We start from the raw sequence: 24,100 nt of genomic DNA on the forward strand, positions 1-24,100 counted from the left end.
AGCGGTCGCTGTCGTGTCTCTTTAACGCTCCCGTATCATGATCACCATCTTTAATCTCCTGCTGTGTGAGGGCCTGCCAGCTAACAAGCTGTTGGATTACTGCCTTTACTTATCACACATACCAGCACAGCACACAGCACTTCTTTTTTTCCTGCCTAGATTGCATTGTATTCTACGTACGCACATGTATAAGTACATAGAAGTGTGTAGTTTACTCACTTTTCTTTTATGTTTTTGTCGCTTTTCCAGACAACTAAACACACCATCAACGCAAATAACCTAAAAAAATAAGTCGTGAAACTGCACAAACACACTGTGGTCACATGCATGCATGCAAACACATACAAGAGTAGCGGGCTGCATGTTTCAGCCGCTGTGCGTTTCTTTTCATCTTTTGCCTACTTGACGCTCACTGCTTTGCATAAAAGAGCATGTCGAGACATAGAGGGATCAGACGCTGGAGTGCTTGACAATGCGCCCGATTAAATCTATTCCCGCTGGTACAACAGGAGGGCCGGTGGCTGTGTAATTTACACTGCTGTCCACGGCTAAGTCAGCACTATCCACAAGGGTGTCGTCATCCCGCCCCTGTTCTCCCACTGCGTGTAATGAATCCAGTGTGTCTGAGCCCTGGCATGCACAAATGATTAACTGGTGGCAAAGAGAACTGATTAAGGAGATAAAGCTTGGCACACAATGGCCCTGGTGTTACACGTGTACCTGCACAACCAGAGCTTCCTCACGCAAGGGAATTATTCATGTCTGCTGATCATTCTGTTCATTCTGACACCCGCTGTACCCGAGTTTCTTGGACGCACGAGATGGGGAAGGTGTATCAGTCTGTTGTGAGTTTACAGAATTGCATGTGGAGTCCTTCGGAGTGATTGTTTATCTCAGAATTTGATGACCGTGTGAAACAGCAGGACTACTGTCTGTTGCAATTTAGGGAAAGGGGCGACTGTGGCTAAGTGGAGAGCAGGGCTGTCCTTCAATCAAAGGATAGGCGGTTCGATCCCCGGCACCAAAATTGCTCCCGTAGCTGCGCCTACGGTGTAGAATGTGATAGAATCTGAATTGTAAGTCGCTTTGGATAAAAGCGTCTGCTAAATGACTGTAATGTAATGGGTTTGGGTCACGTTGATGGAAAATAAAACCATTGAAAGAGACTGAAGGGTGCAGAAAGTTACGTGGAATTCTTTGTAAAGAAAGTAGCAAATTATAGCAATAATAATTCCACACTATGATACACAACACATACACAAGTAGTATAGACCTAGCAGGGAGTGCCAATAGAAATGTATTTTGTTGAATCAAGGTGCACTGCGATGGAGGATGTGGCAGCGCGCTTTCGGAAGGTTTGTGGTTGGAGATGGATGGGACACCCGCTGGCCAAACGGAAACGAGATGGGAAGAATCCATTACCATACATTATCAGTGGCTGGTAATAATCATTTCCATTAACATGGTGTCCTTAAAAAGCAGTGCTCTCTCCACCGTGGAGCGGTGGCTTTTTTGGTAACAGAGAAGGAACCCTATTATTACAGACCAGCCGCTCCTCAGAGGAAATAATTTTCTTTCATTGTTATCATGAGGAGTCACGAGTGTCAATACAGTACAAACATGATGGTGGTTATTACAGCTTGCTGGAGGTTGAGCAAGATTTAATGATGGTAACCACAGGGAATCTTGCATGCATGATTGCACTTTGTACATGATCAAGTAAACTGAAATGGGAAGTCTTCATGCAGGCAAACTGGCGGGTACTGGTATCATTTCCATAGATGGAATGAAACTCTATTTTTGCTGTGCATTTAAAGATGTCACCTGATTAAACCGTCTATAATGAAAGTGAAACAGACAAATAGAACAAAGATAAAAGGGGTTCATGTGATTTTGGAACATGAACCCCTTATGGAAGTACATGTCGGTGTGGCTCGACCAACTAAAGTGACCAAATAGAGCACAGCAGCGCCATCCACTGTTTGGTTTTTTTTAACAACCTAAGACCTTTGCACAGTGGGGGCGAAACGAATAAACGACACGGAAAGGCGAAATACTAGCTCGCGAATTTTAATATTAATATTAAAGGTTGGAATAGATCCTATTGACCCAGAGCAGCATCTGGTCGTCTGTATGAGGTAAACTGTTGTATAGCGTAAGATACGGGAATCTGTTTATTGAATTTCCTTTTAGCTATATGCTCAGACTGAACTTGAGTTCCTTCTGGTAAACGGTTGTAAATGTTTTGGGCTTTTATTGTGAAAGGTAAGACAGAAGAAGTGCGTCTGGTCTGCGCTGGCTTTGTCAAGGTTGAAAGGAGCAATAAAGTTTTGCCATCTTGGCTCGGACCACGGAACCTCCCTGTCGTTGGAAACTATCGTGTACGTTTTGAATATGTCCGTTCCCCGCAATGTGATTGGTGGATGCCTTCATTCGCGGTGCAAACACTCAACAAAATTGACCTTGCTTTTCTGTTTTAAAAGTACAATATCAACAGTTCGAAACTAGAAACACCACAGTCGTGGTAAAATGCCTCAGCCGGCCGGTCGAGTCTGTGAGGGATTTAAGTTTTAAAGCTCCTAATTATGGATATAATGTGATACAGTATATTTACTTGTAGGAGTCTGGTCATTTCATGCATTAAGTGTCTGTGAGAGGGGGTTTGAGGAATGTGCTGGAGCGGGGGTTGTGTGAAAGTGGCTGGGAGAGGTGTGAAGTTTAGGACAATGGGGCATAGGCCCAGGTGGGGCTTGTTGGACTTCAGCCAATCAATGAGCTGAGGAATGTAACTCTGGGGGGACAAAGGGTTTGAAGCTCTGGGGGATCTTCAGATCTTCTGCTGGCCACCGAGGAGGCAGACCAGCCTCCTGGGTGGCTCAGATTGGATCCCACATTTCATTTTATATATAGGTTTGTTTTGTTATTAATTGTGTGATTCGGTTTGTAACTGTTTGTATCTGTTTTTATGCTTCTTGGATAATAAATCCATTTGATTTTTACTTGAACCTGCTGTTGTGTTTTGGAGGCGATTGAGAGTACATGGCTGCAAGGGGGGGGGGGGGGGCGATTTCTCCCTGTGTCCAGAAGTTATGGCCATAACAAGTCGCAGTTTACATCCGTGCCTGACCAAAATGTCAAAACTTCATTGTACAAAAACGTGATTTGCGAGGCCACAGTGACCTTTGACCACCAAGTTCTAATCAGTTCATCCTTGAGTCCAGGTGGAATTTTGTGCCACATTTGGAGAAATTCCCTCCAGGCATTCCTGAGATATCGCACTCGCGAGGATGGACAACCCAAAAACACAATGCCTCCAACCACGGCCATTTCCAGCGCTAAGGCACATATTGTAGCGGACCCCAGCCGGACAATGGTGAAGCGTACTGATGTTTCCAGAGGCCTTTATTCATATTCAACCGTCATCCTTATTTTGATGAACACAAATGTACTTTTCTCTCCTTATGAGCTTTCTCCAGAAAACACCGTAAGAGCTACGGAACAGATCAAACATAAATGAGCTCTTACGAGTTTAAACATTCAGAAAATGACATGTAAATATACATGTGAGCATTAATCAAACACTTTCTTTCATGTATACTTCTCAAAAGCATATGTTAAACCGAAATCTAGCATTAGCTTGAAATTACAGCTTAGTCATTTAGCTATACTGTTAAGCTAACATTAGCATCTAGTTGAAACAGTAATATATCAAACACACAATGAACACAATAAACACAATACCTTGTTCCCGTTCCAGCTAGGCGCTTAACAGTTATTAGGAAACTCTTATTTCAGAAGATTATATTTTATAACGCCTTCAGTCTCCACCGTCAATTTTCGTAATTTTCTTTATGCGAAGTCAAGTTACAATACTCTGACGAGATTTCGATCCGTTTCCGGTTTCGCCGAAATGACTTCAAAATAAAAGGACCCAAAAACGTAAAAAAGGCACTTACAAAATAAAGGCTAGCAGGAAGTGATTAACTTAGTGGCTTGCAAAGTAAAAGGTTTGTTGGCAATATTCACAGAACCTCTTAAGAGTCCGTTACACATATATATGAAGCTCTAGCGTAAGTTCAGACAAGAAGACTATACTCTCGCATGCCTAAGTCCATAGCTTATTTACCATACATCTGCCATCACTCATGCAGGCACACTATTTCCTGGCTGTTATTGTCGGGGCTGTCAATCATATCAGCTGTCTAGATCAGCTGGTCTCTCTAGCCAATAGCACAAGGACATCGTTAGCTTATCATCTTGCTGCTGTCTTTTTTTAAATATGATTATCTCTCTACCTTCAGTTCGTTCAAGCTGCTGTTATCGCAACCCTCCACCTCCCCATCTCCACCCAATCTTTGCAGATTCATCAACTTCATCAACTCATTATTCTATCAACCTCATCAGCCACCACCAGTGTCTGGACTCCACGGGGGGATTTATATTGTTGCCGCTCAGGGCAATCACAACTCGATCACAAATCTCCTCGTTGAGTTCAAGCGCCAAAGAATTTCTGTGTAACTCATTAACGCAGCATCTGTCATAATACATGTTAACTACTAACCATTCACTTGTCTCTCCCGATTGAAATGAAATACATGGCGAGACACCTAAAAACGCACAGACGAGAGACAAAAACTCACTACACCTGGAAAGGGACACATCACCTGCACAAAGCTGTGTCCAACCAGTGAATCAGAAATTTGAGGCATCATCTTTTGCCAATGCCTTCATCTTCTCATCATTCTTTTTTTCCACATGGAAAGGAACAAGAAGGGGGAATACTGTAGCTTTGCCTCCACGGTGGGCTCTTCTGTTTTCTTCTTATTCAGCAGAGTGAGGGAAGTCAGTTAGGACTTCTAACAGTAGCCCACGTCCTCTCCTGAGAGATTCAGGGAGTTCCCCCAGCGGTTGAGGATTAAGGAAAAAGTGTGTTTTCTGATTGCCTGAATACTGCTGTATTTACCACAACTGTTAAATTTGGCTTCACCTAATTACATGTTTGTTTGTTTCCTCCTAACTTCTTCAGTAATTAGGCCTGAGGACACGTACATAGCAGACAGTCATCAGAAACCTGGATAAACACGCTTCCTGATTGCTGCACGAGCAAACCCGACTGTGTTCTCTAGTTTGGGTTTTTGTGTAAAGGTCAGCGCGGCCAGACTTTGGTCTCGTCAAGCTCTCCGTGCACAACTAAACAATTAACCTGTGTCAGATAACTAAAGGTAGACAATTCCCGAGAATAATTTCAAGCTAATAGTGTTTCCTAATGGTACGCATTATCCAGGAAACATGCATTACGAGGCACGTCCCAACTTTTTTTTCAAGCAGATATAGCAGTCTACAAATGCGCAGTTGGCCTGCGCATGCATAACTGCGCACTTGTTTTTTTTTTTTTTTTTAACCCAACTTAGCGTGCCTGTCTAAAAAAACGGCCGATGATTGTTTTGATAGAAAAGGGTGACCGATACCTCCCTCAGCTCTTTCTGTACACAACCTCCCGACCCTTGGCTCTGTCCGAGCAAACACAGTCTGCACGCAATGCACAATGATTAACCCGCAGATCGTCTATTGGGAGAGGAATCACTCTGTAAGCACACACAAAAAATGAAAAATGGCTGAGTTTTCCCGTTTACAACGTGCACCCTTATTTTTCGTTCTTTCTGTGCTTCTTGTTGTTGTCTCTACTGAAGGAAAATTACCCTTTTCAAGTTCTCTCAACCTGGAAATTTGGACATGGATTTTTCTGGGAAAATGAAAAAACAATTGATTTGAAGCCTAAAAATACGGTAAAGGTGACATTAACACAAGTAAACACAAGTCATTATACAGCCAATGTTGCCTACATGAGCTACTTTTACCGCCAAGCTCACTAAACCAGCTTTGAGGCAACAATAATAATAACCTAATATGATAAATAAAACACATGTATTCAATTAAACAAAACAGGTTTCTCATTGTTAACCCACGCCAAATTGTTGCAATTACCAATCTCTAAAATGGGTGATAGCACACGAAAGAGGCAATTCGATCCATTTCAACACGATTCTAAAGGACGTCATCTACAACAACTGATTGTGCTAAATTTCCCTATTGATGCCAACCCACTGCAAGCTACATACCTCGGCTCATTCTTTATGGTTCCCAGAAAAAGGGTCTGAGTGAGACCTCCTTGCATTCTGGGTGGATTACCCCTTAGATGACAGGCTGGTTGACGGCCCCGTTGGTTTGCAGAGAGAAGGTTTAGGTGCCCGCACGCATGCGTGTGTGTGTGTGTGTGTGTGTGTGTGTGTGTGTGTGTGTGTGTGTGTCTTTGTAGGGGGCAGAAATGTTAATTTGTGTCATGCATGACTTGTTTTGCGTGACAAGCTTATCCATATCTTATTTCCCTATAGAAAAAAGGGAGTGGCTACCAGAACAAATGCCAAACTACACTCATAGTTATCCTATATAGACAGAGGATAAGTGGGCAACCAGTAAGATTGACCATATGATGAGATCAGAAGTGAATTAATTTGCATATGGTGGTAAAATTACGAGATTATATTTTAGATGTAAATGCACCAGTTGTCAACAGAAGGGACCTTGAAATGATTGCGAAATTCAAAGTATTTTTTTTTTTAGATCTTTTTGCACTTCAAATCGGTTGTTTAAAAGCTGCAATCAATATTGGGCCACGAGGGCAGAAGAAAGAAAACATGCCGACACAGTCTGTCAAATTATCGCTTATTTAGCTGTGTGACTTTCATCATCATCTAACTTAAGTTGCAAGCGTTCTGAGAGCTCTGAGAGCTTTATAGATGAAAACAGCTGCCTGCTGCTGATGATGAAGAGAATCAAAGCACGAACATGTCCTAACACCAAAAAGGATCAGCTAAAAAAAATATGTTGCAGAGCTTTAGAGTAGAGGGCTACATTTCTTTTGTTTTGTCACTATGAGCGACAGCTTTCACATTACACACAGCCATCTTATTCAAAGGCAATACAAACATATTGATTAGTGAAACTTTAAATACTTCGGGATAAGGGTAGAATTCTTCCATGGCGCCAGCATGCAGCCACTGCCAGACAGTTAATTAGGATCATGACCTCAATTCACTCATTTACTCTCTTGCAGCGGGAGGTGGATGGTGTGTGCTGCTGTCTGCAGTCAGGATACACACACCATCAGAGGGCATGCTTAAATAGAGGATAAGGAACTCTTTTTCTCATTTTATAAAAAAAAAAAAAAACATCTTCCTTAAGTCCAAAATGCATGTTTTAAGAAGACTTGTAACTTCTAATTCTGTTTTTGGGATACAGGCCTATGACATCTTGAATATTGTTTGATATTACTTTTGTAGAAGTAATGAATATGCTCTTTTTGGCCTTTTAATGGGCTTTTTTTAATTACTTTAATGATAAATGTCAAACTCAAACCACAATACATTATAATAATCTCTGTATGTGACCAGCTAGTGCTAGATGATGGTAAATGCCTATATATTTTGATAATTTTATTGTAAATTGCTTTGCTGTGGATTATGCACAGATTAAATTAACTCTAGTTGTGTTCGGGAAAATAACACAGTGAACAAATCTATTATATGAGATATTCTTCTTTGTTTTTCTTGTTTTACTTGTAAGTTATGTTGATGTGCTCCATGTTCTGGTTATTGTAACTTTCTTTGATAACTTTAGTGTTGACTCAAAGTGTATCTTAATTCCATTTTGTTTATTATTCTTAAAAAAAATACTAATTTGTCTTAATAATGCGTTATGATGTAATGCTTTGATAAGAAGAAAAAAAAATCCCATTGTGAAACCAAGCTGTGCTGTTGTCTATTTTTAAACCGTGATCCATTCTGCATGCGTTCCACTGAAGAATAAACCAAATATTCTCACACGCACAGTTCGGTGCTTTTCTTGCTACGTGGGTCATGACTCTCCTCAGACACGCAACTTAACGGTGCTTCCCATTGTGACCTCACCTTCCTTTGCCCTGCCTATCACGCTCGGCTATGACACCTTCGTGCTCCGCGCGAGAGGGAGAGGTGACAGAAAGATGGATGACCGAGATATTTCCGCACGCAACTATTGTTATTGCCGCGGAGCGCAAATACCGGCTTGCATAAGGACGGAGGGCTGTGGGGAGGGGAGGGGGAACCATTTAGCTCAGTTACTAATCTGGTATTCACGCCTGGTCAGGAAGGGAGGGTGATCCAGTGCCCCCCCCCCCCACACACACACACACACACATACACACGCGCGAGCTCTTTGTCACACATACAATAAGCGGGAAAGTATTTCCCTCTCAGGGACGTTTCATCGTGTTGGTGCTGAGTTCACGGTTGCCCGTTAAAAGGCGTATTGGCAGCGGGCTGATCAGCTGATTTTTGGTATATGTGCTGACCCACCCTGACCCCTGTTATCTATCGAATGCCTCTGTTTTCAACCTGATCTGATGTAACTCTCAATCAGTAGAGCGGCCACTGTTGCAGCAGCAGCCTTTGGCCTTTTTTTGGATAAACTACTTTCTTATCATATCTCATTAATCCTGAGATGAACAGGGAAGTGAAGTCAGGGGGGGGGTAAAAAAGGAATTTGTTGCTTTAAAAAAAAAAAAAAAAGAAGCGGAGCCTTAAAGGTGTCATATAGTGCTCATTTCTTGTATCATACTTGTGTTTTAGGTTTCTACTAGAACATGTTTACATGCTTTAATGTTTAATAAAACAGTTACAATCAAAAATAAAGCGGGACACATTTGGAGTGTTTACATTTAAAACTGTGAAAAGGTCTGTAGGCTATATGGTATACAGTTGTGACATCGCAACCGTATATAAATGCAGGTTCCATATTATGAAAAGTTTGATTTTCAAGTCTTTTTCCTTATAAATCAAGTCCAAGTGCTAATATACAATATCAAGATTCTCGATCCATGGAGAAATCCACAGTATTCACAAACTGTGCCTTTAAACCAGTCATCGGGAATTCAGTGTGGTTCTGATGTCACAACTATAGAACATATAGCCGACTTCGCTGTTTCAAACGTAAACATTCATAAATGTGTTTATTTCCGGTTGCGTGTGTGTGAATGATATCAGCTGACAGGAAGTAAAAACGGACCCAAGCTATTGCCTAGCAACGTTTGAACATGCTAAAACGGAGCGTTTTAGAGAAATTCCATATATTCCAACAGATAATATGAGAAAAATAAAGAGGTTTTTTTAAATATTAAAGCATGTTAGCATGTTCTAGTAGGAACCCAAAACACAAGCATGAGCCTGGAAATGAGCATGATGGCCATGTCTCCCTTAAAGTACAACTTCTACATTAGCTTGATACTGATTATACACAGCTTTAATAAAGCTTCATGTTCAGTTACCTTTTTTGTTATATCAACTGGAACATCTGCACTATTCGAGAATAAAGGACAAATTCACAACATCCAGTCAAGCATCAGTGGATAGAAATCTTGATATCGAGGCAGCAGGAAATGTCGCGTGTTTCTTGTACTGAAAAAACAATATAGGTTTTGTGTGTGTGTGTGTGTGTGTGTGTGTGTGTGTGTGTGTGTGTGTGTGTAACCTGTGGTGCTATATTTCAATATATTCTGCAGTGAATCTGTGAAACTGGAAGGTGGTTTCACTTTCCTCAGGTGATAAAAGTAACACTGTCATTTAGTGCCTAGTTACAACTATTTCTTACGTCATGAGCATCCCCACGGTTCGACACTTGAGTGGTGGCAATGAGATGACTTGTCTTTGACGACTTGGTGACTGAACAAGACAACAGTCCATTCCAATGGTGGACACCATAACTATCACTCTTGTACTGCACTTGAGTATTTAAATTTTGTGCTAGTTTATAATACATTTTGAACAGCTATAGTTACGTTCATATTAATAGACATAATACGTCTATGAAACATAATGCAATGTTTTATCTTAAAGTACACGATAATATAAGAGGTATAGTTAAAATTAGCGACACAACAGCCAGAAACATTAAAGTATCACTTACATAGGGATAGTAATGATTCAATATTATAATGAGAGGACACTCTGTACTTTCACTTTTTAAAATAAGTGCAAAACAAAAAGTACATTTTGTTGCCAATACTTCTTTATCTTTACTTGTAAATTCAAAGGTTTTATGAATATCACACGGGTACGTTTAACAGGAACAGCAGGGTAAAACTAAAAAGTGACAGATTTTGAGAAACAAAACTGTATCAATACTAAAAATAACCCTAAAAGTTCATGTACAATCAACAGTACTGTATATGTGTGTATAATTTAACAGACGTTCAAGCACCGGGCGGTCGGAGTGCAACCACAACCCAATGAAACAGAAACTTTAACACGCTCCATGCAGCGAGGAGTTTTGTGAGTATTGTCGTTTCACTTTTAAATCGAGTACTTTGACCACATCGCATGCGACGGATAAGATTGTAACGCGTATCGGAAAACATTGAATTGTTTTGTGAACCTCGAGGCGATGTGCAAAAACTTAAGTGACTTTTAGAGCATCTGACACGATCTTGCCTGTTTCAGCTCCTTTATTAATTTCTTGTCCGCAATGCAGTGCACGGGATACGCTGTAAATTTGTATTAGGTCATGGGCAACATTCATGTGTGGTGTCAAGACCTGCAGTGCAAAATAATCCTATTAAGGTTTGCCCGACCTGGTACACGCACACACGCAGGAGCCCGTTCGCTGACGTCCTCCTGGTCAAGCCATTGTTCTCGTTGGTAGTGGAGCAGCGGTGTCGTAACGTGTTTGCTAGAGTGAAGGTTTAGTTTTGGAATTTACAACTAACAGAGACTAAGTATTAAAGGGGCACTCTACCAACTTTACACATGAAGTTCAGTTTACATATGTCCTCTGTGGCTTTGGTGGGAGCTTTGCACCAAGGAATTATGGGAAATGTAGGGCCCAAGAGTTCGAACCATGGTAGGGACTAAAAGTTATCTCAGCCGTTGCTTCTTTATTGATTCTGACAATTCGTGTCGAGGAAATGCGACTCCTCGACACGTTCTCATTAAACAACTCGTTAAATACCGTAGTTATGTTAATAAAAAACATCATGGCTGGGCTTAAACTAGTAAACTAAGTAAACAACGCTACATAAATACGGAGAACACGTCACAAACATTACTAACGTAACTTCAGAATAACTCGACACCAGTCTCCTGGTTGAAAGTCCTGCGTTTGTTTGACCCAACCACCTCCACTCCTGCCCACCATGTGTGGTTTTCTTTCGTCTTTTTATTACATCATCAAGAGCATTTTCTAATAATAATGGGTTCACATTGTAGTTTCATGCAAATGTACAGTGATACTTGTCAGATCATTGAAGGGAAATTCCAATTTTGTTTCCCCACTTCCTTAAAGCTCATCGGTACAGCAGTGCTGGATGAGGAAAAGACTTTGGTATCTTGTTGGACAGCGTTTCAGCCAGGCAGCTTGAGGACATGTTCTGATTTTTAAGGAAGTATTGTGTGAAGTATTATTTAAGAACCCCACCACGTCATTGATTTTAAAGGAGGGGTATTCTATTTTGAGCAGGTTTTAGGACTACACGTTAATTGTCATTTCCTACTTACAAAAGCAAAATAAAAGTGGTGAATAAGCATTAAAGAAGGAGCACTGGCCAGTGTAAAATGCAAGAAAATGCAATATTTAAATTTATAAAAGATAAATTGTTATCTTAAGTGTTTTGAAGAGGTTTCGTCGCTTCGTGACAGGCCCGCAGAGGCACATTCATTCAGTCAACTCGCGCTAAATCATGAAAACCCACACAAAGAAAAAAACAACCTCCAGTCACACGGTGAAACGGATGTACACACCTGCTCTGAAGGTGTACGTGACAGCCTTTGCGTGAGTAGAAATTAACAACCTTCACATGTCATTACACCTGCTTTTATGTCCAAGAATTTAGGAGGTATATTGCTGAGGGCAAAACATTTTCTTTTTTCCCCTCCCCAGTTCTGTGAAACGGCCAGTGAGGAAACTAACACCGCACACCTCCAGCTCTGCATTCCAGCTCGTCCTGTGCATGACCTGCTGCTGCTCTGGCTGTGGTCAAATCTGCACACATAGCATGAGTCTTCACTTCCTGTAGTAACCTGTAATCTCTTTAATCTGTTTAAGAAGTTAGGAGAAAACCTCACTACAGAGTCCCCCCACTGACTCACATTCTTCCACCTCTGCTACCTATACTCTTTTTTTCTCCCCCCCCCTTACTTCGGCTGCAGGAACCGAAGCCCAATTGCCTTGAAAATGGGGAATTCGAAAGGTGAAAAAGTGCAGTTTTCAGCACCGTTGTGTGACATTTACAGTTGCCCCCCCGTCTCCAGCTGTGAATGCCGCTCACCTGCTGGGATCTGACACACACCCCTGCAGCCTGAGCACCCGCTGAGAATGCAGCCGGCTCTCACCTGCAGACTGTCCACCGTCGAGGTGCGCGTTCATCTTTAATCAGGCTCACTTTCATCCCCGTGGAACACAATCGCACTCCCACATCCCAGATTTTTAAATGCATTGAGGCCCACCGCACTGTAGTGAAATGAGTAATGCTCCCTTCGTGGGTTTGTGTTTTGATCAATGTGGCACAGCTGACATGGGTTTCTCTTTTCAGCCACAAGAGCAACAGGATGCCACTGAGGGCACTCCCTGTAGAAACAGCATTGTGTCCCTCAGAAGCACACAGACAGCCCTGCGTTGCATGGTGTTTAGGCAGTGTGGTGTATTGTTGCAACTGTAATATTCTTTAGGGGGTGCAGGGGGGAGTATAGAGAGAGAGAGACAGCTATAATAGTATGTGTAAAAGGCATACAGTGTATAGCTGTGTGATTTATTGGATAAAAAGCTGGCTTTTCTCTCTAATTGTGGTGTTCTCAAAATGTTCATATTAAGTATTTATTTATTTAGTATTATTATTAATATATATTATTTACAAAGACAGTGTATAACTGTTTCTGTAAAAGCTGCGGAATTAAATCACTGCTCAAATTAAACGTCTCTTTTTTTCCGTTGTCTCACAATTGAGCAATGCCAGGCTCCTCTCTGGGTCCCGCTGCGTGTTAGAAAGCGTGACTTATAGTTTGCCTTGTTTTATAAATTCAAGTTCTCATGACTTGTTTTGCTGTTTTGCAGGTCCTCGCCATGTGCGGCTGCTCAGTCCGGCCCCACGCACCGCGTTGCATGACTGCAGTGAATGAAGCCTGAGTGGCAGATTGCATGACTCCAAAGCCCCAAGATCCTCGCATTTACAGAAGCTATAGCGCGCAAATATGTGCACCTTCGTGCCCAAGCAGGGGGAGAGAAAGAAAAAAAAGAGAGAGAGAGAGTCTCGCGTCCCGCGCTCTTTGTTCTGCGAGTTTAAGACCCTTGTGTCTTTTCCAGAGGCTGCCGCCTTCGCGTGACTTGACCAAGCAGATTTAGGATTGTCCAGAAGACCGGGACCCTCCCCTCTGGACGGCAGCTCCGCTTCTCACGCAACCTGCAGCACCAGAGGCGCAGTCCCGCGGCGCACGGCAGAGAGTCCCCGGAGAGTCAACCCCCCCCCCCCCCCCCACACCACACCACACCACACACACACACACACAAACACACAAAGTCCGGGAGGATCAGGACAGCGCTGAGCCGCGCGGATTACGCACAAATAAATACGCAACCCAAACTTTTACCTGCCGGACTTTTCCTTCAATCCAAACTCTTCCCCGGATTTCATAGCTCTACTTTTTTTTGGGGGGGGGGGGGGTTCGCAGTGTCCTTATGCGTGGTAGACGATGGTTTTGCCTGAAACGTGTGTGGGCTATTTCTAAACACAAACAAGTCACTTCGAGTTAAAATACACGGTGGTCTTGTCTACGCCAATAACCCATAATGTGCAAACTGTGTTTTTATTAACCCTTCATAACTTGCTGTCGTTACTTTATCATAAATAAATCATGAAATAATTCCTCCTCTAAAAGTGAAGACATGTTGGACACGTGTATCCTGATAACCACAACATATGTGAGGGAATTGTCTGCCCACAGACAGAACACTTTAATGGTTACATTTAGGCTGTGAAGCTGGTATTTATGTCTGATTTCAGTGGATAACAGGATGTTTATTCCAATGCCATTTGGTATAATTAGAACATAACTTAAGATGTGCAAACAATAATTAAAATCCCCCAAATTACAACTGGCTTTTACAAATATATATATATATATGAGTCTTTGTGTACCAGTCAGTGATTTCAGTCTCGATTCCATTTTAAAGGATTTTCATATTGTCTGATCCAAATCTCAGAATCAACGAGGGACTAAATACAATTGTTAAATATCCAAAAACACTGACACTTGCAATGCAAAATTAGATTCCTCTATACAAAATGTGTTATATTGGTGATAAAGTAGATTTACCATAGAAATCAATCTGTTGAAAATCCTTTCATAAATGACTTAATATGCTAAACTGTGAACATGCGGACAAAGCAGGTCAATAATCCTACTTTCGCTGTGTTATTGAGACAGTCACACGTTTTGATATCTATGGAAGCAGAAAAACTGAATGTGTCTTTTCTCCATCGCCGACTGTCACAGATGTTCGTTTAACACCTGTTGCGCAATGAGTCCGGACAGTGTCTACGACCGCAGTTGGGACTGCTGCAGATATATATAGCCTAAAATATTATAAATTGAAACAAATTAGTAAGGATTATAGTTCTCATTTCTCAGCTCATCTATCGAATGAAGTTATCAGATATTCTGGGTTTTTTTCAAATCCCCCAAAAGGGACAGAGCTTGTTGGGAAATTCTCTGTGGGTATAAAACAGGCTGCAAAGGAGAAAGAGGAATGGTATTGAACTCATATACCCTTTGCACTCCAGCTGCCTCCCCCCCGCACCCACTCATCCTCCTCAAAGGGGAGGTTTGATCACTGCGCTCTCACGCAACTGGTCAATCTTTAACTCCAGCGGAGAACAAACAGGTACAAGCACGACATGGCATTTGACTGTTGTATCAGGATTTTAAGCCGCCTGGGTGGTTGTTGCATGTGCAAGTTGTCGCAAAACTCCTATTCTCACGCACCAAAACCTCGATTGTGTCACTGCGGGGCAAACAGGACTGACTTTAGAAGTCAAAAAAGCCAACTCACTGTTCCATTATTTCTAGAGGAAATATAAATTGTCCTGACATTTAGGCTATAATTGCCTTTGATGTATCTGTGATGGACCTTTTCTTTCTTGCAAAAGACATATAATTCGTCTCGGTCTCGACCAATAAAATCAATTTTACCACAACGTTGACAAGCTTTCCTGATTCGAATCATTTTGAAATCACACGTCAGCTCATCGAAGCAGCGACCTGCCATAATTCATGTGTGAGAGGTATTGATAGCCGAGTGGATTTTGCTTTTAATATTGATTACAATTTAGAAGGTTACTGCATCAGGGAGCTGGCACTGATGAGATCAAAGCACGGGTATTTTTTTAATAGGCATTACAATTATAACGTATAGTCCAGATATTGTAAAACATATATATATATATATTATAATAATAGATAGCATCTTAAAAAAACAACCTAAAAGCTTTCTTTCAGCAACTGTAAAATATGCGATTTCGTCATTGACATGAAGTCTTACAGGCACACACACACACACACACACACACACACACACACACACACACACTTTTTCTCTGTACTAAACTTCATTCATGACAAACAGAGAGAGCGAGGGAGGGGGAGGGGGGGCGGGGTTACCTCATGAAGAGCAGCCAATGAAGCTGTGGAGCGCACTATAAGAGCAAGAGCCCATTCTCTGCTTTGGAGACATTAAGAGAGTAAACTCGGGCATTAACTCACTAAACAATATATATTTTGTCCTTACTATCTCTCTGGGATCACAGCATTGCTGCTCCGTTGTTGCTTCACTGAGGTAAGATTATTATACATGCACATGACGACACATTGGATTCCAACTGAGCAAACAATGTCAGAGTGATAAGAGCAAACTGCTGAGTGCAGATTTTTTTGTAAGCATTGCTGTTAATACATACGAGTCTGGTCTTCTTTGCAGTTGCACCTTTTTAACGTACGCTTCCTTTTGAATCACTGCGTTGTATTAATAGGCTTTCTGTGAGTCATGGTAGTGGTAGTAAACTAGACTATGTTGCATATAGCATTGTGAAAAAAAGTTTTATGCAGAATGCAAACTTATCGAGTCTAATTAATAACAAACACATGCTGTGTGCCATTTACTTGAGTTACTTCAGTTTATGGCGCATGCAGTCAACATGTTGCACAACACTTCTCCTCCCTGTCCTCACTACTTTAATGCCCCTCCTATTTAATTTCCAGGTTGTGCAGAAGCCAGCATACAAAAAAAGAAAAAAGAGGAAGTCGTCATCATGGTGCTTACGATACTACCATTTATCGGTCCAGTGTCGGTATCTGAGAGTCTGGTTGCCATGACAACGTTGTGTCTGGTCTACCTGATCTTCAAGTTTTTCCACACCGAGATCCCCGAGGGGCTCCGTCGGCTGCCCGGGCCGAAGCCCCTGCCCATCATCGGGAACGTGCTGGAGATGGGCAGCAGGCCCTACCTGAGCCTCACCGCCATGAGCAAGCGCTACGGCCACATCTTCCAGATCCAGATCGGCATGCGCCCCGTGGTCGTGCTGAGCGGCAGCGACACGCTGCGCCAGGCCCTCATCAAGCAAGGGGACGATTTCGCCGGCCGACCTGACCTGTACAGCTTCAGGCTCATCAACGACGGCAAGAGCCTGGCCTTCAGCACGGACCAGGCTGGCGTGTGGCGCGCCCGCAGGAAGCTCGCCTACAGCGCGCTGCGCTCCTTCTCCACCCTGGAGGGCACGACCCCGGAGTACTCTTGCATGCTCGAGGAGCACATCTGCAAGGAGGGCGAGTACCTGATCGAGCAGCTCAACACCGTCATGGTGGCCGACGGCAGCTTCGACCCCTTCCGCCACATCGTGGTCTCCGTCGCCAACGTGATCTGCGGCATGTGCTTCGGCCGCCGCTACAATCACGACGACCAGGAGCTGCTGAGCCTGGTGAACCTCAGCGACGAGTTCAGCCAGGTGGTGGGGAGTGGCAACCCCGCGGATTTCATCCCGGCTCTCCGGTTCCTGCCCAGCAAAATGATGAAGAAGTTCAAGAGCATCAACGCGCATTTCAACACGTTCGTGCAGAAGATCGTCAGCGAGCACTACGCCACCTATGACAAGGTACGCGTCTCTTCCACGTTTTTAATTGAAAAATGACACACTGTTCCATACCCCCCACTTCAATCGCTGCATATGAACGTGCAATGATCTTCTTTCAGGACCATATTCGTGACATCACCGACTCCCTCATCGATCACTGCGAGGACCGGAAGCTGGATGAGAACTCCAACGTCCAGATGTCAGATGAGAAGATTGTGGGAATTGTCAATGACCTGTTTGGAGCTGGTAGGTTGAATTTCTCCACATGTTGAATGATCTGATCAAGAAGTATGAATGAATGAATAAAGAAGACAGGTGTCCTTACAAAGGTGTTTCTCTTCCAGGTTTTGACACCATTTCCACTACCGTGTCCTGGTCAGTGATGTACTTGGTGGCTTACCCGGAGATACAGGAGAGGCTTTATCAAGAGCTGAGTAAGTACAGCTATTTTTTACACAAAACACTTCCTCGGATAGTGCATTCATATTACGAAAAGTAGTATCAAACCAGTAATGCAGGAAAGCTCATTCCAATCTCTTCATTTTTCCAGAGGACAAAGTGGGTCTGGATCGCACTCCCCTTCTCTCCGACAAACCCAACCTGCCCTTTCTGGAGGCCTTCATCCTGGAGCTCCTTCGCCATTCTTCGTTCCTGCCCTTCACCATCCCTCATTGGTGAGATTCATCTCCTTTTTAAGATGCATGAGAGTGCCACACATGCAGGTGGAAATGTGTGTTAATGACATGCTAAATTCTCACGGGACCAGCATGTAAACCTAGATGTAAACCTGCAAATATGCAGCGGACTAACACATTGCCCATTGTTTTTTCAGCACCACAAAAGACACGTCTCTGTATGGCTACTTCATTCCCAAAGACACCTGCGTCTTCATCAATCAGTGGCAGGTCAACCAAGATCCGTAAGTTTCCTAATTAAAACAGTTTACTGACAAAGCTGCTCAAGTACAAACCAGTTCTATTATTGTGCAGCACATCTTATTTTCTTCATCCTCTGCACTTTTCAGCGAGCTGTGGAAAGACCCATCCACCTTCAACCCGGACCGCTTCCTGAGCGCCGACGGCGCCCAGGTAAACAAGCTGGAGGGGGAGAAGGTGATGGCCTTCGGCATGGGCAAGCGGCGCTGCATTGGCGAGGTCATTGCGCGGAACGAGGTCTACCTCTTCTTGGCAATCATCGTCCAGAAACTGCACTTCCACGCGATGCCCGGAGAGCCGCTGGACATGACCCCAGAATATGGCCTCACGATGAAGCACAAGCGCTGCCACCTCAAAGCAACGATGCGAGCAAGGAGTGAGCAGTGAAGCTATTTCCAGTGTGTGTGACTCAATAGGTGGTGTTAAGTTGCCACCGTATGGAGGGCACTGTTAGGATATCAGTCAGCGAAAGAAGCATCTTTCTCAGAATGTAAAGCACCAGATGCTGATTTTGAGCTACAGAGCTAAGGGCATTGAAGCAGATGAGTAAAATGTGCAGATTGTCAGAGATGTCTGCGTTTGTGTGAACATATCTTTGTCATGTTTTTTTTTGGTTCTCTAAGAGATTTTCCTGCACATGGTTGGTGCTTCTCAGTGAAGTATAAGGAGATACCCGCTTCTCCTGTGTTTTTAAACTAAAACTGCTCCTGTTAAGAAGTTGTAAAACACTCAGAGACTAACTTGCCTCGTTCAACTTTGGGACACACGGTATGTTTTACCGGATGGGCATTACTGTTGCAATTGTTTGTCCTCTGTGACATGGGAACACAATTTATACCTGTAAGCGAATTATTTTTTTGATTCCATTACAATGTGGATGTAAGACAGTGAAGCTATATTTGTACCCCGAAATGTGATTTTGTGTGTATATCAAGTTAGTTTTGTATTTTATAAAGTTGTTTCTTTATGTGCCTAGTATTTGTTTTGAGGTAAATAGTTTTGCTGTGCATCTATTTGAAATATCAGGACACCAAAAGAGTTCCAGTGATTTCTTGGAATATACTAGTAGGCGATACAATTTTGTATTTTGTATCTCTGATGTATCTATGATTGTATAGCATGTAAGGACATTTGATCCTTTAATCAGCCACACAAATAAACTATGTTGCAATGATCATCTTGTTCCTATCGTTTGCTTGATTTGAAAAAAAAAAACACAGTAATGGCCCTCACATAAAGGTGGATACGGTCACTAGTTTAAACTTTAGAGAGAAAGCGAGAGAGAAAAAATCACAACAAACCCACGTGAGACATAAAGGAAGTGACGTCGCGCATCGAACCGGAAAACGGCACAAAAAACAGCTGCAGCTTTCCTTGACACCACGCTACAGATTTATCGACAAGGTACATTTGTCCGTTATCGACTGAATATACGCGGGTTGAGTATTCAAGAGAAGTAAACACTCAAGTTTACAACAGTCAGCTTAGATACAGAGGCGATATAGATATAGAGGCGAAGCTAATGTTAGCTGTCCAGCTAGTTAGCACAGCATACTGGTTATACAGTATAGTTAATGTTGTGATTTTCCGTATATTATTCTGAACACTGCCCTCATATGGATGTTATGTTATGGTTATTTCCCCCCTCCACGTTTTTAATAGTCAATTCTACCTCAGACACACGCGAAAAACCTTTTTAAATGAACGGTAACGTTAAGCTAATATTCGCACAAAGCTCGCTAACGGTAGTGAAACGCATTATAATACGTCGAGCAGCTAGTAACAGTACGCAGTTAGTTATCAGTTATCCCAGTTCAAGTCAAATTTAACTGTCTTTTTTAACTGTAGTCTTCTCTTCGTTGGTGAAAGTAACGTTAACTCACAAATGAGCAAACGGTACATTGCAGTGGTGCATTAGCTAGCTAATTAAGATCAGGTGCTGCAACATTAGTGGACCGAGTAGCTACACCAGCAGACCATGACACTTTATATGACGTCTTCGTTTACAGTGTACAGGGTAAAACATTTTTCCATACATTTAGCAACTTAATAAGATAAGATAATTAATTAATTGTTAAAACAATCTCCCAATTTTTACAGCACACCAATTCTAAAATACATATATCAGCCTCTAAAATGTCTGTTTCAAAACTGTCAAATATAACTCCTCCCATGTTGCTAAAACCCTTAATATCCTCATTGTACTCGATTGCAGTGACGGACCTGGCTGAAATGGACCTAAAGTTACCGTTGGTTGATTTCTCTTGTTTATGTGTTTGAACCATAGGATCACAGCGAACAGAATGGCCACAGACTGGTTGGGTAGTGTTGTGTCTATAAACTGCGGGCTGACGTTGGGAATTTATCAGGGAGAGGTGTCATCTGTCGATCACGCCAGCCAGACCATCTCGCTGAGACAGCCCTATCACAATGGTGTCAGATGTCCTCTTCCCGAGGTCACTTTCAGGTAAGAAAGAAGAAGGACGCGCACACTTTTTCTTCATCAAGCATCAAAAGAAAACACACAGATTCAACCAATTCACCATGGGCAATGTTGAACGCTTTACATTGGGCAATGTTTGTTGGTGGGAACCAACAAGTCTCTAATGTTCACATTCAGCCTGGAATCAGATTTATAATTATTACCGCAACCAAAAGAGATTATATTTTAGTGTGAGATGTTGTTAAAAGGTCTAAATGACATTTGGTGAAAAGGGCTGACAAACAAGTGATCTGTTTTTAATGCATGTTAGATATAGTAAAACAATTTCTTATTACAAAACTGCTTTTGACCATTTTTTTGTTCTTTTCTTTTTTACCTTTTTTCTTCTTTCCTGGATGAAAACAAATCTGCCACATATATATGACCGTCTATATTTTAAATTCAGGTCCAGCTCTAGATGCTGATTTAAATACTTTTGTTTGTTTTTTACCACATTTTTAGGATTGTGCAACCTTGAAACCCTTATCTCTTTAAATGTTAGTGCTTTTCCCACCCAATGTGCTCAACGGGCCATGTCTGATCCTTTTATGCTTTGGCATGCTGACTGAAAATTGAATTGCAGTTTGAGCTCTAAGTAAGCTCAGTAATTTTTTTTGTCTTCTGTAGTGCCATTGATATCAAGGAGTTAAAGTTCCTAGATATCCAGAATACAGTCAAGAAGCCCAGCCCCGGTCAGAGAGCTGCAACAGAATCCAGCTTCATACCTCCAGCACGCCATGGTCAGAGTAACAGAGTTGCTCTCCCTCATGTGACGAGCAGCAGCTCCCACTCCAGCACTGCACCAATCACCATCCTACGCAGAGGTAGGCAGATGGGTGAGCCTGGGTTTCATCACACTTCCCAGTTAACTGTCTTTGACAGACAATACTGACATTAGAGTTTTATAATGCTTAATAAGGAGAGGCAGTGTAGAATAAAGAAACATCTCATTAATTGGTAATGCCTTTAATTGAAACTAGGAGAATTGAATTGTTTGACATCTCGTGTGTAATTAATGTCTTTTGGCGTTCTAATGAGTAATGGATACACAAAGTTTGCTCACAGCATCAGCAGCAGATAACACAATCGGCTTTTGTCCCGAAGCCTGCGACACCCAACACTGCAGCTGATAAACAAGTGGACAGTGTCCAAGTGGAGCATGATTGTGAAGTGCAATACGAGAAGATAAGAAAAGCTATTTTTTTTTTTTACAAATGTTCCAAAATATTAAGTCAGTTTGACACATCTTTTCCTAGGAAAGACCCATTTATTTAAAGATTTTGCTTATTCAGCTGCATTTCCCAGCCCTATTGTTGCGAAGTTCATATTGGGAGTCATGTATTGAATTTACCACAGCGATGGCCAAACAGCACTCCTCTGTTGAGCAACAGAACATAGATACTGTTTATTCACTGAAGGAAATGTGACACACAACAGTGTCACAATTTACCCATCTTCTTTTAGAAATGTCAGAAAGATGCGACCGACGACGGGCTAAAAATGTAAAGTCACCCAACGTTGCTGTTTTTGATTGTACAACAGACGTGCGTGATGTTTTCTAGTCCACAATGGGAAGGATTTTCCGGCCTCCAATTTTGTGTAAAAGTACCAGGATGTGGGATAGACTCCAAAAAAATGATATTACCCTTGTTCGTGGTAATAAAGGAACATGTCACGCAGTGCAACATTGTGGCTCATTGATGTGTTTTTAACACGTCCACTGCATACATCCTTTAGTAGTCCCATGATGAGGATGGCGACGTCCAATGGGATTTTCAGTGTTACAGCAATCAGAAAAAGCATCAGTTTATAAAATGCAAGATAGGCTTGTAATAAATTGAATTCAAATTATTGCAAGTAGGAAATATTGATGTTATGTACAATTGTCTTATTTTTATATTTTTACTCCCTGATTTGAACATCTTCCAGGCTTTTGCCTCACGAGATGAGTTATTTGTCAGATAATCTATTTGTTTTTGTCAAAACAGCTTTAATAGTAATAAGTAAGAAATAGTAATGAATAAACCAGCTGTTTATTATAGTCTCTATCGTATTCATGTGTTCTTATCTTCCATCTTTAATCCCAAATGTTTTTGTGTAAATGTAATCTGCCACGCTGAACAGCCATGTGCAGTCCTTTTTGTTTACTTTTTTTTTTTTTTTTTTTTTTTCTCTTACGTCTCCGGCTTCCACTGGTAACCCTGTGTTTAACGTCACGTTGCTATGAATTGTGGGTAATTCCCTCCGGCAAAGTCTGCAGATATGCTGATTTATGGAAAGGGTTCTTAAAGTGCTTGAAATGTCTGCAAGAGAGCCTTCAAACCCTCGACAATTTGATAGTGGGACAGTCCTTAACCCTCACGGACTTTGCGGAAATGCTCATCAAAGTCCTTGAGTGTGGAGATTGGGATTCGGCCATAGTCTTTTATTTTTTTTACTTTTTGACTGCAGCCATGGTAACAGGAAAACCAAGCAATGTCGTGCAACACAGTGGCCCCAGCCAAAACATTCTGCCTTTGTGAAGCTTATAATATTGTTGATATTAGAGCTCAGACTGTGTAGAGGAGTTGATTCAACTCAGTAGTAATGGTTGTGGTTTGTAGTGTTGGTAAGCTGGTTTCTTGTCCAGTGTCTTAGTCATTAGGGGCGATACGGGTCAACTTGTGACCACTGTTCCTCCTCTGGCAGACGTCGAGTCATTTGAGAACGGAATACGAGTCATCTGTAGCTGTGTAGCGATGACTCGATGTTCAAAGTTTAGAGGCTGTATCATGTCATGCTTTTGGATATTTTGTTATATTCTAACTGTGAGAAAAAGCTTATTATAAAACCTTCAATTTAACGTAGTTTTGTAATTATGGCAGCAATTTGTTCTGGTTTAGTTTATGGAAATCAACCCCCTTAATATCCAAAATGTGGTTGAACAACCTCTAAATAACCATTAAATATGATAAATGGTGAGGCCTGCTCTGCCATCACATGTCTCAGTCACATGTTGATACAGAAATGCACATCTGCATTCTCCCCGTCCCACATTTGTACATGTACGCTGTGAACATCAGAATGTGCTGCTCAACCTCCCTGATTAGATAAAGCCTAAAAACAGCATTTTGTTCTTGTCAGCAGGAAGTCTGCTTGGACAGCTCCGTAGCCTCTGCCAGAATCAGTTAAAGCCGGTTCACTTTCACACTCGGATCACCAAACAATGGAGGAGTCAGAGGTCAATAGCATTGGCTATAATAACCTCTGCGTAATGTTCTTCAGCTCGGTTGTAAAAATGTCCTCTGCCATGGCGCCTTTCCTGTGCATGGAAGAGGGAGCTAGCACAAAAGGAAGAGTCTTCTACTTTTTTTTGTATTTGTTATGAAAAGAAATAGGTTCATATTGCTCTCATTTTTTGTTTTATGTCAGCAAGACTCATAGCTATTTACTCCCTGTGTCACTCATTCCTATACAGAAGCTTGAGCATGGGACCCC

At 42.0% G+C, this 24,100-nt stretch overlaps 2 protein-coding genes across 2 annotated transcripts in view; both read left to right on the top strand.

The window, feature by feature from the left end:
- The first annotated feature begins 15,812 nt into the window (after positions 1-15,812).
- On the top strand, positions 15,813-19,316 carry cyp1a (cytochrome P450, family 1, subfamily A). Its single transcript, XM_031848488.1, has 7 exons — positions 15,813-15,915; positions 16,338-17,227; positions 17,326-17,452; positions 17,551-17,640; positions 17,757-17,880; positions 18,039-18,125; positions 18,231-19,316. Exons 2-7 carry the CDS (start codon positions 16,388-16,390, stop codon positions 18,526-18,528), a joined length of 1,566 nt encoding a protein of 521 aa, XP_031704348.1. The 5' UTR covers positions 15,813-15,915; positions 16,338-16,387; the 3' UTR covers positions 18,529-19,316.
- A 71-nt stretch (positions 19,317-19,387) lies between these two features.
- Positions 19,388-24,100, top strand: part of LOC116384103 (enhancer of mRNA-decapping protein 3) — a 23,329-nt gene continuing 18,616 nt past the window's right edge. Inside the window, exons 1-3 of the mRNA XM_031848489.1 lie at positions 19,388-19,545; positions 20,429-20,608; positions 21,251-21,447. Of these exons, the coding sequence (XP_031704349.1) occupies positions 20,445-20,608; positions 21,251-21,447 (361 nt within the window). The 5' untranslated portion in view covers positions 19,388-19,545; positions 20,429-20,444. The remainder of the gene's footprint in view (positions 19,546-20,428; positions 20,609-21,250; positions 21,448-24,100) is intronic.

This window comes from Anarrhichthys ocellatus, unplaced genomic scaffold (genome assembly GCF_004355925.1).
Source record: "Anarrhichthys ocellatus isolate YVR2014 unplaced genomic scaffold, GSC_Weel_1.0 scaffold8, whole genome shotgun sequence".
Classification (NCBI taxonomy): Eukaryota; Metazoa; Chordata; class Actinopteri; order Perciformes; family Anarhichadidae; genus Anarrhichthys; species Anarrhichthys ocellatus.

Bases quoted from the DNA above. Each gene is read 5' to 3' on its own strand.
- cyp1a (XM_031848488.1), top strand. From the start codon at position 16,388: ATGGTGCTTACGATACTACCATTTATCGGTCCAGTGTCGGTATCTGAG. The intron at 17,453-17,550 runs GTAGGTTGAATT...TTTCTCTTCCAG, and splicing joins CAATGACCTGTTTGGAGCTG to GTTTTGACACCATTTCCACT. The intron at 17,641-17,756 runs GTAAGTACAGCT...TCATTTTTCCAG, and splicing joins GAGGCTTTATCAAGAGCTGA to AGGACAAAGTGGGTCTGGAT.